This window comes from Lingula anatina, chromosome 5, assembly GCF_051362555.1.
Source record: "Lingula anatina isolate TDL-2025a chromosome 5, LinAna3.0, whole genome shotgun sequence".
In the NCBI taxonomy this organism is placed as follows: domain Eukaryota; kingdom Metazoa; phylum Brachiopoda; class Lingulata; order Lingulida; family Lingulidae; genus Lingula; species Lingula anatina.
In genome coordinates this window covers 215,053-225,953 of record NC_141771.1, presented here as the reverse complement: position 1 = coordinate 225,953, position 10,901 = coordinate 215,053, and the positions used below count along the sequence as shown (strand labels likewise).

General features: G+C 40.5%; 1 protein-coding gene across 1 annotated transcript; it reads right to left on the bottom strand.

Annotated features, from left to right (window-relative positions):
* Positions 1 to 4,349: 4,349 nt before the first annotated feature.
* Positions 4,350 to 8,969, bottom strand: LOC147761421 (uncharacterized). The gene has a single exon (XM_087014244.1). The coding sequence runs from the start codon at positions 7,062 to 7,064 to the stop codon at positions 4,725 to 4,727; it is 2,340 nt and encodes a 779-aa protein (XP_086870370.1). The 5' UTR covers positions 7,065 to 8,969; the 3' UTR covers positions 4,350 to 4,724.
* Between the last annotated feature and the right edge of the window lie 1,932 nt (positions 8,970 to 10,901).

Genomic DNA, 10,901 nt, shown 5'->3' with positions numbered 1-10,901 from the left:
TTGCCCCACCCGCCGCTAGCGTAATCAGCCTTTGCCATTACGATTACCTCAACACAGCCCGGCCAATCCAACCTTTCTGTTACCCCACCCGCCGCTAGAGTAATCAGCCTTTACCATTACGATTACCTCACCAAAGCCGGGCAATCCAACCCTTTTGATGTCCCACCTGCTGCCTTTGTAATCAACTTGTGCCATTACGATTACCTCACCACAGCCGGGCAATCCAACCCTTCTGATGTCCCACCTGCTGCCATTGTAATCAACATGTGGCATTACGATTACCTCACCACAGCCGGGCAATCCAGCCCCTCTGATGTCCCACCCGTACTAGTGTACTGCGAGAAGGTATTGTGCAGTAAAGGTGACCTCCTATGACAAGGTAAACAACACCATGTAAGTCTACAGGTCAGACTGAGATCGGTCGGCCCAACTCCAGTGGGAAGACGCCTGCAGTGTGCACGTTTAACCTACTGGTACATGTATTCCCACATGTACTTTTATTTTGTTATCAGGAAGCCGAGCACTTTAATTAAGGCACCGTCGTGTGATTTCTACGAATCAATCTTACTGTTACCGGTCATTCATTCACGTTTTTTTTTTTTCAGTTTTTTCTTTTAGTTATTAATGTATCTTTTAACAATAACTACTGCGTCAGGGGATCTGGTGACAGATCTCACAAATTTTCCCTTTGTACATTTATAGTTAAACAAGGCTAACAAGACTAGAGAACAAGACTAAATCCTGATTATTTTGACCTAATACAACAACTGTCTTCGTATTTACTAAATCAGTAAAAAACATCCATTTCTTCCTCTCATTTGTAAACTTTTAAGGTTTGAGTATACTACCAAAGACGGTTTGAGTATACTACCACAGAAAGAAAGAGAGAAAGATAAAAAGATGGAATAAAAGAAAAAACTTAAAATAGCAGTGAAGTAGAAACTCATGTATATCCCTCTGCTGAAAAAATCTAATTCTTTCAACTTGAGTTCAGCTTTCAGTAACCTTTCTGTCCGTCATACGTCGGAAGCCAGATCTCCACACGTAATAAGACACGAAAACGATTTTAACTTATTTGATACGAATCACTGGTTTCAGGAAGTAAAAGGATCGTCCGCTTGGTCAATGCATGTTCACATCAGAGCAAACGTAGACCAACGATAGACTAGTTGACGTCACCTGGAGAATAAAGAAAATAGGAACCAGCTAGCTATTTGAGTGGCACCATATAACATATATCAGGTTGAAGTCAGCCAAAGGTTTTTAAAAAGGAAACATTTCTGTTGTTGCTTGTACGCTTTAATTTTTTTCCAAGATCTTGGTTGCTTAATTAGGCTCCGAGTTATGTGTGAAGGCAATACGTTATAAAGATAACATTTCGATGTCGCCGTCACTTCACAGGATGCGCCTACCACAGGTAAAGGAAGGTGAATATATCTTTCTTCACTTAAACATATGTTTTCAGTCGTTTCCATTATGCTGTATTTCATCGAAAACGCACACGGACACGAGCAAACAAAATCAGGTGCACACAAACGAATAATCACAGACATGCACACACACACACACACACACACACACACACACACACACACTGCTGAAGACAGAAAAACATTGCCAGTAAGCATATTGGAGCCAAAGAACATCCTTAGCCCCCCCCTCCTCCCCCCCCCCTCCTCCCCCCCCCCCCCCCCCCCCCCCCCCCCCACTCCCCAAACATACACTGCCCCTATGGGCCTCGGTCAACCAGTAAATCACTGAAATCAACAAACTTTCGCAGTCCTCTGTGGCATTTGTCTGATTTGTCAAACATCTTAGTTAATCAAGTCACCGTCACCCTGTGGTTAACACGGATTAAGCCACAATCCCAGTATGAGGAGGGACGCAGGTGGCGCAGGGCTGATCTTCTCATCAATCTCTCCACATAAACCGTGTTCCAGAGAGTTATTTATAGCTATGACTAAGAACAGAGTTAATTAAGTGACGGTTTTGGTCTCATTGTTTGCAGGGTTGGAGCACAGCCATGCTCATTTCTGAGGCAATTTAAAATAGAAACTGACTAAATAACTCTGATACTGACTAAACAACATCATGAAACAACTCGATAGCTATTTCCGGTTTAATTTTGAAACTGGTGGAACCCACCTCGAGCGAATCCATCGAAGCAAGGTGGGTTAATTACTGTATCACTCATCTGAGTTTGAAACTTTAATCAGTCTTGGACCAATCTTCAGAAAAAGACAAAAAAGGTAAACGGTCCTAAAATTCTAGTGTGTATTGTCGGCTACAGCACCCTGCCATGAGGCGGAACATCGTGGAACACCGTGGAAGAACATTAATTGTGTGTTGTGTGTGGTATATGTGTGTGATGTAAGTGTGTGGTATATGTGTGTGGTATATGTGTGTGATGTAAGTGTGTGGTACATGTGTGTGATGTAAGTGTGTGGTATATGTGTGTGATGTAAGTGTGTGGTACATGTGTGTGATGTAAGTGTGTGGTACATGTGTGTGATGTAAGTGTGTGGTATATGTGTGTGATGTAAGTGTGTGGTATATGTGTGTGATGTAAGTGTGTGGTATATGTGTGTGATGTAAGTGTGTGGTACATGTGTGTGATGTAAGTGTGTGGTATATGTGTGTGTGATGTAAGTGTGTGGTATATGTGTGTGATGTAAGTGTGTGGTATATGTGTGTGATGTAAGTGTGTGGTATATGTGTGTGATGTAAGTGTGTGGTACATGTGTGTGATGTAAGTGTGTGGTATATATGTGTGTGATGTAAGTGTGTGGTATATGTGTGTGATGTAAGTGTGTGGTATATGTGTGTGGTATATGTGTGTGGTACATGTGTGTGATGTAAGTGTGTGGTACATGTGTGTGATGTAAGTGTGTGGTATATGTGTGTGGTATATGTGTGTGATGTAAGTGTGTGGTATATGTGTGTGGTATATGTGTGTGATGTAAGTGTGTGGTATATGTGTGTGATGTAAGTGTGTGGTATATGTGTGTGATGTAAGTGTGTGGTATATGTGTGTGGTATATGTGTGTGGTATATGTGTGTGATGTAAGTGTGTGGTACATGTGTGTGATGTAAGTGTGTGGTATATATGTGTGTGATGTAAGTGTGTGGTATATGTGTGTGATGTAAGTGTGTGGTATATGTGTGTGGTATATGTGTGTGGTACATGTGTGTGATGTAAGTGTGTGGTACATGTGTGTGATGTAAGTGTGTGGTATATGTGTGTGATGTAAGTGTGTGGTATATGTGTGTGATGTAAGTGTGTGGTATATGTGTGTGATGTAAGTGTGTGGTACATGTGTGTGGTGTAAGTGTGTGGTACATGTGTGTGGTATATGTGTGTGGTATATGTGTGCGGTGTATGTGTGTGGTATATGTGTGCGGTGTATGTGTGTGGTATATGTGTGCGGTGTATGTGTGCGGTGTATGTGTACAGTGGGTAAAGGTAAGATGCCAGAGGCGTAGTCACGCTTGTACACGGTTCACACACGAACTTACTAAAAAGCCATTAGAGACAAAAATAAAAATATCTGAAAGTGAACAAACATTCAAATATAGTAATCTCTTCAATGCATCTCCAGATGGTACGTCTGGCTAAGGGATGCATTAAGGATCATTTCACCAGCGGCGTATCACCATGTTTTCTTTTTGCAGTCTTACAAGACGATTTCAATGGTTATTTTTACATATCTCTAAATAAAAAAGTCATCAATCAACATGGTGTCTTTGTGTTGCAAATGTAAAAGACAAGTGTGACAATGGAATGCAAATAGTTACATTAAAAAAAAATCCCAATCTGATTTACACGTATTGAGACATACAGGGCGTATTTCCCGTTGACTGATTATCTCTATATGTTCTTAGCATGGCAGGACAATTGTACAATATCATTAGACGTCAAGTCAACGATATTCAAGATCGTACGTGGGGACTTGTGTTCTAACGACAGTTAATGTTCAACATTCGTTTGACATAAACCGAAAATCTCAATAACCGTTTTTCCTTGGAAGGCAATGGGGAAGACGGAATATACATTTATCATGACTTTGGCATCAATAAATAAATTAATAGATAGATAGATAGATAGATAGATAGATGGATGGATAGATAGGTATAGCGTTTGGAATGAATTTCAGAATTGAAGTTAACATTGCCAATAATATGTAAAAAGACGAATCATCCCATATCTTTCAAGAACGACTGGTACTTGGCTCTAACATCTCGTCATCTATACATGTCTTTAAAAGTTTTACTTTAACTATAATTTGAGCAATTACTGAATGTATCTGAAAAAAGCTCATATATAAAGGAATGTGCAACCAGATTTTGTCTTAAATAATTCTTTATTTTTATTTCATTGCTATATTTATATTTCCTTCTCCTCGATGTGACATTATATATACATGTTTTAACGATAATTTTCTACAATGTTCCATTCGTGATGACTGAACACCATCTGATTCACGTTTACCAAGTTCAATCATTCTGGATCAAAGTTTGAGGTTTAGTCATTTCAACATTTTCCGGCAAGCACAATATACACGTCCTCAGAACATTTCATATCACAGAAGAAAAATTGAAGTGAAGCGATACAACCTTAACTCAGTTGAATTCAATCAATTAAAGTAAATATGACGGGGAAGGGAATGTGGAATAACGAAGGGGAAAAGTATGTATATTATTAAGGCCCCGTTCTATACATCTCGTCACCGTTTCCTGCATCCCCCCAGAGCACGCACTCTGCGGACGAATCTCTTGCAGTCGTACTTAAATTTCGAGTGAATAAAAGTATAAAGTATTGGGTTCACCGCATTGTTGATATAAAACAGGTGGTTGAGTAAACGGTCTATCATCCGCTGCCACCAGTCCTCTAACAAGAAGTCTTCTTTGATCACGCGTGCGAATCTCAAAAACCAAAATGGCAGCCAAGACACGATGAAAACGAGCGCGATGATGAACAGAAGCTTCGTGCCCCTTGGCCCAAGAGATTTGTTGGTAGTTTTGTTGATCTTGAGGATTTTTGTTGTGGAGTTTGTTCTGTTTAGGGATGCCCTGTGCTCACTGCAGGGACTTTTCAACCCGTTCTGTGCGTCATCTAAGGGACACGGCTGGAGAAAAGTGAAGTCAGGGTCAGTTTTTATACTTTCTCTTCTCTTGATTTTGTCTCTGTCAACAATACAGCAGCCACGGCTCGAAGTAATTGAAGCACAGGTTTGTTCTCTTCTGAGGTTATTTATACTACCATTCACAAGCACAGAATCAGAGTTTCTTTTCTTTAAGGTGCCCTCAATACTAACGTCGCCGTCATGGGCATTGTGAGGACATTCTTCAATGAACACTTGGTCGTTTAAAACCCCGGCCATTTCCTTTGGAAACAGAGCCTTATATTCATTACTTTGCCTCATATTTCTGTAAGACTGATCGCTCTCGTTTTCTTGCGAGATCTCGCGGTATTGTTCATCCACAAAGTCACGTGTGTCATCTTGAAGGGTAAAATTCACGTCCGCGTTTGTTTCACACTTAAAATCTCCGTAACAAACGTGTTCAGGTTTATCGTTGCTATCCAAAATCTGGGGAACGGATGTTCTAGAATTATGACAAAGTCGTTTTAGGGCACTATTTATACGACCCGGCACAAAACGATTTTCGTCAGCCATTTCCGTGGCGCTTCCTTTGTCATTTGGATTCGGCTTTTCTGAACCTTTATCTGGCACATTCATCGTGTGCGTGCGAGTCCCGAACTGTTTCTCTTGTGTTTCGGGAATTGGGTTCTTTATGAGTTTGTTCTTTGAAACATTATCTGAACTTTCTATGGAACATGTATCGTCCTCTACTTTGTTAGAGTTGAGTCTTTTATCCCTTCCGCTTACCAGCCTCCTTTTAGACATGGAGGGAAAACGAAAGAAAGTGAACGAAGCTCTGCCTCTTACAACCTGTGTATTATAACCATTGGAGTCTGCAGTTACCTCGATTTGTTTTGGATTGTTTTCGCACGTGATAGTTTTCCCATTGGAGGTGTCGTAACCTGCAGGGGTCGGGCGCGTGTTCTCCAATTCCTGTGATGAGGGGAGAGGGGGAGTAACAGTGCCGTTAGACATCAACGCAGCGTGGCGCTTAACTTGGGGTTTGAAGTTGGAGGAAGTTGAGTTAAGCTTCCACGATGTTCTCTTAAGATTGATAAACGGAGAGTCGACGTCAGCGCTGCTGTAACTGCTGGACGACTGATGCTTGCGTCGCACGGTCACGCGCTGAAGATCCTCTACTGACCGCACGCTGCTCTTCTGTAACTTTTCATGCCGGCGCAGAAACATTCCAATTTTGGTGTATATCAAGCAGGCAAGACCAAAGCACGCCACAAACACGGTGGTCTCCAGGGAGTTATAAATGGTGGTAGAGATGTCATTGTGATATCGGTCACTAAAGTCACACATGTACGCCTCTACCTGAACGTGGCCAAAATGACCATCTAGACGGTAATAGACGGTGTGGATGCCATAGAACTCCAATATGGGGAGACTGGCCACCGTGCCCACCACCATACTGACGTACAGTAATATTCGCGTCCGTCTGATGGCGGTAGCAAATTGCATCGGTCGACACACGGCGTAGAACCTGTCTATGGAGACGCATGTGAGCACGAACCCTTGAGTGGTGACTGAGGAGTGCAAGAGGAACTCAAATATCTTACACAGCACGATGTCCGTCTGGTAAAAGCCTTGGAACTGTTTATAGATGAGATAGGGGTGAAGCACGAGGCACGCCATGAGGTCAAGGACACCTAAGGTAAACATATAGTAATTGGCCGTGGACTTATGTTTTTTGGCGCCATATACAAGGACTACCACAGTGTTTCCTATGGCCCCCGTCACCATGATGAAGGCCATGAAGGCCACTGCTGGCATGTAGCACGCCTCGTCGATGTGTTCCGGTTTGTGGCCATGTACTGAGGTGTGGTTCCCGCCCAGCCAGGAAGAACCGCTGCTGTTTTGGAGGGAAATGTGACCCGTGTTTTGAACAGTCCCAGGAAAATGGTGCAGTTTTGCCATGCTTCGAGTGTAAAATTCCCAGAGCTAGAGAAGTTATTGCTGTCTCTCAGTCAGAAGGTAACGGTAGAAACGTACACTGAGCTATGTGTTGAGCAATTACTGAATAATGTACACTTGCAGGTCTTTTTCCATGTTAATCTATGTAAACTCTGCATGTCATTGGTTAACAAAATCCTGGTGATGGCTCTGACGTCTTGCCGATGTCCATTTTATAAGATATTGTTCAACATGGTGAGGAATGTCATTAAAGAAGTAATAAATGGGAAACCTTTTATTAAAATCTGCCAGTCAATTGCTGGTTTTAGTCTCCAATGTTCATTAATGAAAGTGGCCTCAATTCCCTCTGATGTGAGTTTATGAAATCGTCAAATGAAATCGTCAATGCTTTCCCTACAAAAATACCAAATACGGTGATCCACAGAACCCTACATATTATCACTGTTATATACACGACTTCCAGAAGTGATAATGAAGGGAAAACAATTTTTTGCCTACCTTAAAGTCAATAGATTAGTTTCTTAAATAGCCATCAGTCAACATCTGTTCGAAGTTCAGAGAGCAAGAATAAATAAGTTATAAAGTTAAAGAAGTTGACGTAGTTATGTCACATCTATGACGTAATTTAAGTCTTGGTGTCTGAGACGACGCAGGAGCAGGTAGATGTAACAGTTGAGTCATATATATCGTGGTTGATTAGGAATGAACTAATGCCGTTTTTCTTGTAGAGCCGCTGAAAATGTCCGCTGTGACAGTCAATGATAATTTTCTCATATTTTATCGACCTTTTATGACCCGCTGCAGTGTTATTTGTATTTAAATCTTATGTCCCAAGTCTGCAGGTGCCCTGTTAGTCCTCCTAAACAGTTTTACCACACGTGCCCCTCTCTCCTGTTATCTTATAACGGATGTCCAGTGATGGCGGACTAGAGGCGGAGGTACCGTAACTGCTGTCTGTTACAAAGTTTTCTATCATTGTATGGGTCTCTTAGATACATTGTCGTAAAACGTCATATACGGTCCCGATTGTAGTCTAACTGCTGTCTACCAAAAACCTCGTCTTTCGTCCGCTATTCCCCGACTTTGTAAATTCGTTGTCGTGGAAGTGAGCGACCTTCCTTTACAGAAGCAATGCGTAAATGAATGTTCCAAAAATATAATAGAGAAGCTGCCACTTCCCCTGCGCAAAATTACTTTGAAAATGTCATCCACGGTTGTAGCATTTAGGTCTTTCCTTTTTATTGCATTGAATCCTTAGAAGCTGCCTCGGCGTTCGTCGCTTTTTCTGCAGGAACTGTCGTCAGTTTAACAGATATCGGTAATTGGTGTATCACGCGGTAAGAAGGTGTTTTAATCAACGGAGAAGCTGACAAGAAGAAAGGATTACAGGTTTTCAATTGAGTAACTGACTTGTAACTGATGATTGGTTGACAACAGTGGTGATGTATTCGACGTCTCAGTTCAATGTAAAGATGGTCCAGTCAGGAGCCGGAAGTGATGTGCTGTGCTGTTACTAAGAACTCAATAATGACTGGGTGTTGCTTCATGAGGAAGATATAACATCTGAAAAAAAATGCAGAAACAAATGTCAGTATCGGCACCCAGCAATAAACATTTTTATTTCAGATATCAAGAAAATATATATGACAGCCACTATAATTTATTGTTCTTCAAAGCATTTGAAAGGGAAAATAGCAATCTGTGTACGTATAAGTAATTTTAAAAAATTAAGAATATGAAACATACAGGACAGCGCCAAGACGAGCATACAACATGAAAACATTGCAAAATTAAGAAAAGGGGAGCAAGATTTAGAAAACCAACGAAGAAGTTGAAAATGAAATATATTCTCTGCTGAAATGCCTCATTCACAAAATGCATAGGGAAGGTTTAGAACTAGGCCCTACATCAACCAGCTGACTTGAAACAATGAGAACGTCTCCCATTATAATACGATATGCATCAAACGAAGATTAATATTCTAAACAATAATGTGAAGAAAACACCACCTCAGTAACTAAGGTAAATAACCATACACGTATACTGTAATGAAGATAATGTTTGAAAGAAATGTTTGCGTAAATCTTTTTTTAACGTTGGAGTAGTTTTATTACCTAAGTTACATAATATATTGTTAGGTCATAGTTATTGTAAAATGTACTCCAAAAAATAAATGAATAAATAATTAAGCAAAGCGTACACTGGTATTTTCAAATGCCAGAGCGCAACTACATGTATAGGAGTATAAATTGTATACCCTTAACTTTCATTTCTATTTTATAACCTTCTTTTCTATCAAGCAAAATCTGAAAACACTGACGTAAAGCTTTTCCTATGACGGGCGACACCAATGGCTCTTAACATTTAAGCTGAGGGAGAAGTCCTTATAAGGTTGCCAGCATAATTCAACAAAATTTCACTTGGCGCTACCTTATTGAATTGCCTCCAGCACATATTAGTTCTGACCAGGGAATTATATCGGATATAATTCCCTGTTCTGACGAAGCAGTTGGTATTATGGCCAAGTTGTATCCAATACAATAACTCTATAATATACTATGGATAGACAGTGGCGGGGATCTCAAGCGTTCAGTCTTCATGCTGACTGCTATAGACTCTTTCCAGTTGATTAATTATCACTTTGGGACAACTGCCAGGGGCATTAAACACACATGATAGCAATATGAACATTATATCTTAATTCATAAAAAATCTTTGTCATGTACCGTTTGTTCATTGGGGTCTGCTTAGCTTTCAGATATAGTTTCAGTATGGTGGCGGTGGTAGTGACAATGAAAGCTTATAAACTGATCATATATTAGAGGTCTTAGAAGATATATTTCTACCAGAAGCCAAGACATGTTTAAAAAAGCAAGAAAGACACTGACAGCAGTAAACAAGGATGCAGAAGAAGACAACCTGCCATTCACAGTAGTTTTATCTTACAACTGTTCTTGGTTTTAGAGATGTATATAGTTGTTAAGGGATAATGTAATCCTTTATTCTCATCCAGGTACCGAAAATGAGTTGACGTCACATTCAGACCTAACGTCAGTTAGTCAGCTGTAAAGAAATCAAGTAGATGAAGCATTGCCCTGCGTCTTAAGTGCTTGACCGTTTGTACCACCGGTTTTAAATGGGAAATACATGGCCAAAATACGGAAGGGTACATGACTGACCTGACCAAGCTGCCAAGTGTTTGGACAGCGTTTTGTAATCATGAAGTGAAACACACTTAACGAAGAATAAACCGACAAGCCCAAAGCAGACGCGGGGCAATCATCGTCTGCAAGTTGCTGTTTCATTGCTATTAACAGTAACTTCTGCGTTTTAAGTATCGCAATGTGGAGAAGAAATACAGAAGTGATTAAAAGTTTTAAAAGACAGATTGAATGTGTTCCACATCCAACATCACCGCATGGTTTTCTCTGTATCTTCCCCAGCATGTGAACTGGTATAATTTCTATAATGTATTGAGAATGCATTGGTTTTATCACATTAAGCAAAGACCGTAGAACGGTAAATTAACTACATCATATTTAAGCATGGACTTGTCATATATGGGAACCGAAATCGTAACATAAAAAGAAAGATAATAAAGAATATTATGGGATCAATAACAGAAACATCGAAGACTGAGAGTCGGGAAACTTCCATTGTTTTGTGTGCCAATTTAGGCATTATTTCATTAGTTTGCGAATCACTCGAGCGTCCTAAGATCTTTCATTTAAGCAGCGTTTATGGCTTCTTACGGTAGACCAATTTAGATAGAGTGAATGGAAAGTATGCACCGATCAATACGAGTCTATACGCGATGAAAACGTAGACAAAGTACGTATT

Excerpts from the sequence above, each read along its gene's own strand:
- LOC147761421 (XM_087014244.1), bottom strand. The coding sequence starts at position 7,064 with ATGGCAAAACTGCACCATTTTCCTGGGACTGTTCAAAACACGGGTCAC.